Source organism: Salvia miltiorrhiza, chromosome 4 (genome assembly GCF_028751815.1).
Source record: "Salvia miltiorrhiza cultivar Shanhuang (shh) chromosome 4, IMPLAD_Smil_shh, whole genome shotgun sequence".
NCBI classification, from domain to species: domain Eukaryota; kingdom Viridiplantae; phylum Streptophyta; class Magnoliopsida; order Lamiales; family Lamiaceae; genus Salvia; species Salvia miltiorrhiza.
This window is the reverse complement of record NC_080390.1, coordinates 13,778,069-13,783,416: the sequence shown is the minus strand read 5'-3', so window position 1 is coordinate 13,783,416 and position 5,348 is coordinate 13,778,069. Positions and strand designations below refer to the sequence as shown.

The 5,348-nt window shown below is 35.7% G+C and overlaps 2 protein-coding genes across 15 annotated transcripts; both read right to left on the bottom strand.

The window, feature by feature from the left end:
- Positions 1 to 550: 550 nt before the first annotated feature.
- Positions 551 to 3,128, bottom strand: LOC131019738 (ubiquitin carboxyl-terminal hydrolase 5-like). 14 transcript variants are annotated; one of them, XR_009100413.1, is made up of 7 exons: positions 2,802 to 3,100; positions 2,432 to 2,489; positions 1,454 to 1,496; positions 1,324 to 1,366; positions 1,146 to 1,233; positions 864 to 963; positions 551 to 777 (listed from the first exon to the last, which is right to left on the bottom strand). XR_009100413.1 is itself a non-coding variant. In XM_057948324.1 (7 exons), the coding sequence occupies exons 1-5, from the start codon at positions 3,029 to 3,031 to the stop codon at positions 1,205 to 1,207; spliced, it is 243 nt and encodes an 80-aa protein (XP_057804307.1). In that variant the 5' UTR covers positions 3,032 to 3,128; the 3' UTR covers positions 551 to 777; positions 864 to 963; positions 1,146 to 1,204. The 14 variants fall into 14 exon arrangements, 1 of the variants encoding a protein (XP_057804307.1); XR_009100403.1 differs by having other exon boundaries at positions 2,432 to 2,481; XR_009100409.1 differs by having other exon boundaries at positions 1,146 to 1,214; positions 2,432 to 2,481.
- A 1,197-nt stretch (positions 3,129 to 4,325) lies between these two features.
- Positions 4,326 to 5,033, bottom strand: LOC131023036 (secreted RxLR effector protein 161-like). The gene has a single exon (XM_057952574.1). The coding sequence runs from the start codon at positions 5,031 to 5,033 to the stop codon at positions 4,326 to 4,328; it is 708 nt and encodes a 235-aa protein (XP_057808557.1).
- Between the last annotated feature and the right edge of the window lie 315 nt (positions 5,034 to 5,348).

Sequence of the window (5,348 nt, the reverse complement as noted above, 5' to 3'; positions counted from 1 at the left end):
TGTACTCTTTTTCCTTAGACTAGGTTTTTGTTCCATTGAATTTTTCCTAGCAAGGTTTTAATGAGGCAGCATATTTTTAGGGTTAGTCATTTAAGGGGAAGTGTTGTAAATATATATAAAATATATATTTCCCTATTAAATGACTTAACTCTAAACCCTAACCCTAGCTTTGTATCTCCTATAAATAGAGGCATTTAGTCCTCATAATGATACGCTCTTGCAGATTTATTCTCTTTAGGCTCTCTACCCAATTCTCTCATCTTCTCCTCTTCTCTCTACTTTCAACATATATAACGTTTTTTCACCGTTATGTATTAAGATTTTACTGTTATGCATTAGAATTTTTTTATTTTTTATTTATCATAGTTAACAATTTTTTGTACTTTTTATAACGGTATTAACCGTTATCTTTGATAGAAATACATAACGATTTTTTTTGTATTTTTTATACTGTTATGTATTCCAACTATAATTAGCATATTTAATATTTTTTCTCGATTTTTATGTTATTTATCTCAAGAAATAAATAAATAACTTTAAAACAACAAAATGATAAAATCAACAATAACAATTTTATATATCATCCAAAATATTCATACATTACCATCCAAATGAACCAATTATCAAGTATACATCATCATTGCATATTCGATTCAAAATTGAAAGTACCAACTATCTTATAGCTAAAACGAAAATCTATCATACTATGGGTTCTAGCGCCAAGTCCTCAAGAACTAGTTGCTCTTTCCTGAAATCCTTCTTCCTCATGAAAGTAATCTGCAATAGAGATTAGAAAGAGTGAAAAATGAAGAATGGCCGCTACCTTCAGAATTATTAAAGTGACAAACTAAAAAAATAGGCACCAAATAGGCAATCGTCTGAGGTAGCACATTACATAACTTAAAGTGCACCTGAGCCCTTCTTTTCTCTTCCATCTCTTCCTTGAGGGCTTCGTTACTGCACCTGCCCAAGAAGTCGAACATGAGATCCGACATAACAAATAAGATAGACTACAAGCTGCAATTCTAACCAATCAAATATGGGGTCAACTGCATCTGCAAAAATAGTTAAAACACTTCACATAAAAGATATATATTCAAGTATTATATTAATCAATATCTATCAGTCAAATAGAAGTTGCTTACCATGATTCGAACTCCTCATAGGATGAATATATATAAGGAAGAATAAAATTCAACAGTAGCTAGCAGAGCCTGCAAATGTCCAAGAATCCTGCTCAAGAATCCCCCAGCCAGAAGTAAAGATGACGAATGTAATTCCTGAAAAATAGTATGAAATGTCAAACGAAATTAATAAACAGACCTGATATTGTTTCCCAACTGGACAAAAATCTTTCCCAATAGTTCTGCACCAAAAATTTACATAATTGATTAAGATGAACTTAAGTAATGACAAGAGGAAGAGGAATATGAGATGGAACTGTAAGACTCACGATTTTCTAGCACCACTCGTTCCCATAACCACTGTAGCTTTGCCTGTCCAATGTTGGTAGCATCATATAATTACTAACATTATCAAAAATAGATGACTAATCAACTCACTAATTTCAATTATGTATACCTTTATTAGATGTCATCTGATATGATAAATGACTTGATCTTCCATATGTAAGAAAGAACATAATAACTCAAAACCAACAATAGGACAAGCATGATATTTCTTAAGTCAATCGGAAACTCCCAGCAACCTCAAATATTCTAGGACAAATATTTCTTAAGTAGGTTTTTGCTTGGTAAAATATGAGATCCTTGTTTTATTATTCTAGGCTTTAGAAGAATAGAGGAGTTCTAATATATGCAGTTGTATATTCAAGTCTTTGCAGATGATGGTTTTAGCAGTAGTGCTGGAGTATTGCCTTTTTTTCGCATTGGAAGATGCACTTTACTGTCTGTGCAAATTCAGAATATTTGTAGCATTCATTTCTGGTGCAGTTTTAATTGAAGTAAGCTAAGATGATTTGTAGTATAACTATGGATTGAATGAAATGTCAAGTATAAATAAGTGAAACACCCTTTCAAGTTTTAATGCCAGTTAGAAGAATTTTTTAAAATTTAAAAGAATTTAACCATGTTCCCAGTATAAATATCTTTCTACACTTGGGCAATTTCTCATGTATGGAGGCTATTACAAATGTCTTAAGAACAGTACATTTTCACGTAATTATTCTCATACCATGATTATATTCCATACAAGTTTAGAGATTACAATTCCATATCATCTTCTAGATTGATGTCAACAAAGAATGGAAGTTAATTATATCCAGACAGTTACAATTCCACGCCAAAAAGTATTGATAAAACTGGACATCACAGAAAATGGGACCATAGCCTACTAGTAAGAATAACCATAGTTTGTCACGCATAAAATAATATTAATAATGTCATCACATACTCTAAGGGACTGCTTTTACCTCAATATCAAATTCTAGTATCAGATAATTGATTGATGAAATTCATGTTCCTGACAAACTAACACAAGAATAGATAGTATCTATATTTCTTCTTATATTTAAATGAATGATAATATCAAAACATAAACTCACAAGGTAAAGTAATACTCCCTCCGTCCCAAACGAAATGTCCTGTTTCCTTTTTTGGCAATACACTCTCTCTATATACTTAATATTTAAATAATTTCCACCAACCCACTTTATCTACTTTATACACATTTCTTAATCTCCGTGCCGAAAAGATATAGGACAATTCGTTTGGGACGGAGGGAGTACAAAACTGCAGGTGCCATATATCTTAACACAACTGCAACTGCAGATTGAAACTAACCTGCGAATCATGATGATTATAACCACTAAACTGGGGAGCAAAACGGGCAACTTTCCCCTTAAATACACGAGGTGCAATTGGAGTTCGACCAAAAGACCAGAGTTTCCTCAACAATTCACCAAATGCGAGTGCAAGCTCTTCCTGCAAGAGGAGAATAGTCAGAACACTTGCTGAACAAAATTGAGTACAGAAATCTTACACTCAAAAAGGAACAGAACAATTACACGCATTCCCAAAGGATTTTGTTTGTTGTTCTCATTCTATATAACCCACTTCAATAAGCTCCACTTTAATCACTTTTTTTTAAAATTAAACACTGAAGAAAACTGAATCTTGATAGCAAAAAACACATACAAACAGAAGAAGCAGTAGAGTCGTCAGCTTCGTGGCTAGAGAGATCACACAGTCTAGGATCGTCAGCCATGTCGTCTCCGGTGCTCTCGTCGGAAATTGACTTAACTTCCTCCTCACAATCAGTTTCTGCCTCTGATTCACAGTCTGTTTGGGCAAACAGAGTCTCGTCAGCAGCGGCAGCACTGGGTTCCGCCTCAATGAACTGTTCCGTGTTGGTTGACAGGTCAAGTTGCGAATCCAGCAATTCCAGCAATTTCCTTGCCTTAGCCTCCTTTCTTAGTTTCTTTTCGGTCTTCTCGATTTCACTATCGAAGAGGAGGTTTGGTTTGGACGATCTTCTCGATTTCACTATCGAAGAGGAGGTTTGGTTTGGCGTCAATTTGGTGGACGTCGTATACCACCAAAATAATTCCTGCAGAATTATCAAGAGTAAATTAGTACACTGATAAGCAGGGTCGATCCCACAGAGAGCAGATTAATCATCAATTCCCTAAATCTATAAAAAACGGTGATGCCACCACGCCTTAATTTTAAGTGGAATTAATTAAACTAAGTGTAGAATTCAATCAACGAAACAATCAAAAGCAAACAAACAATGCAAGAAGGATTTACGTGGTTCGGCGTAAATGCCTACGTCCACGGAGAAAGAGTATCGCGATTTCTTATTCAATCTCAAAAGCAAGAATTACAGATGAGAATCAAGCTCTACAATGGCTTCTCCTCTCTCTCACTCTGTACTATCTCTAGCTCTCTCAAGATTTCACACTTCATGTTTCTTGCTGTTACATCACGCAGAATATAGCATGTATATTCCTTTGCATGCTGACCCTCCGATCTCCCTCAACGGTGCAGATTAGTTCATCAATAACTAATCAACAAACTCACTCCTTTATTTGCAAAAGAGTCCTTCCGCAGAGAATGAGAAATAGCAGCCAACACCTTGAGCTTATGGAATATCACAAACCAACAATCTCCACCTTGATATAACATAAGCACCACGATAATCTTCCTCTCATAACCTTGCTTATCGAACATTGACCAACTGCATACAGTACTTGAACTTTACCCTTGGTAATGCCTTTGTGAGAGCATCTGCTGCATTATCCTCAGTGGGTATTTTCAACATCTGTATCACCCCTTTGTTCACCAAGTCTCTTACAAAATGATACCTTACAAGATGTGTTTCGACCTCTCATGAAACACTTGATGTTTGGCCAAGTGCAGAGCACTCTGATTATCACAGAAGATTTCTACATTCTTCTGAAAAACTCCAAAATCAGCTAACATTCCTTTAAGCCAAACCCCTTCCTTTACTGCCTCTGTCATTGCCATGTACTCAGCTTCGGTTGTGGACAATGTAACCACAGACTGCAACATTGACTTCCAGCTGATGGCAGTACCATATAAGCTGAAAATGTATCCAGTTTGTGATCTCCTGTTATCTTCATATGATGCATAATCTGAATCAACAAATCCCACCAAAGGATTTCCTGACCATCTTTGCTTCTTCTCAAACACTAATCCACAGCAATCACTTCCTCTTATGTATCTTAATACACATTTCAGAGCTTCCCAATGTGGTTTACCAGGGTTTGACATAAATCTGCTGAGTATGCTGATAGCATAGGCTAAATCAGGCCTTGTGCATATCATCATATACATTATGCTGCCCACAGCATTTGAGTATGGCACTGAATACATCTTTCTCTTTTCCTCATCTGTCTTTGGACACTGAGAAGTACTGAGCTTTGTCTGCTGCATTATAGGCACTACCAGGCTCTTAGCTTGATGCAGCCTGAATTTCTTTATCACCTTCAAAGCATAATCACTCTGAAGAAGACACAACCTTCCTTTATCCTGGTCCCTTATGATGTCCATTCACAGAATTCTTCTTGCCTTTCCTAACTCCTTCATCTCAAAAACTGATTTAAGCTGCTCCTTCAACAACTCTATTTCTTTAATACTCTTGCTAGCAATTAGCATGTCATCAACATAGAGTAGGAGGTATACAAGAACCTTCTTTCCATCCTTTTTCAAATATACACAATTATCATGCTTAGATCTTTCAAAACCATGACTAAGCATGAAATCATCAAACCTTATATACCACTGTCTAGAGCTTTGCTTAAGACCATATAGAGATTTCTTTAGCAAACATACCTTTCCTTCCTGTCCTGACTTTATGAACCCCTC

What these genes read in the sequence shown, in the direction of transcription:
- LOC131023036 (XM_057952574.1), bottom strand. Translation starts at nt 5,033, where the DNA reads ATGGACATCATAAGGGACCAGGATAAAGGAAGGTTGTGTCTTCTTCAG.
- LOC131019738 (XM_057948324.1), bottom strand. An exon ending in ATAATCATCATGATTCGCAG is followed by an intron (nt 1,497 to 2,801) that starts GTTAGTTTCAAT and finishes AACATTGGACAG; the next exon opens with GCAAAGCTACAGTGGTTATG. An exon ending in ACGAGTGGTGCTAGAAAATC is followed by an intron (nt 1,367 to 1,453) that starts GTGAGTCTTACA and finishes TTTTTGGTGCAG; the next exon opens with AACTATTGGGAAAGATTTTT.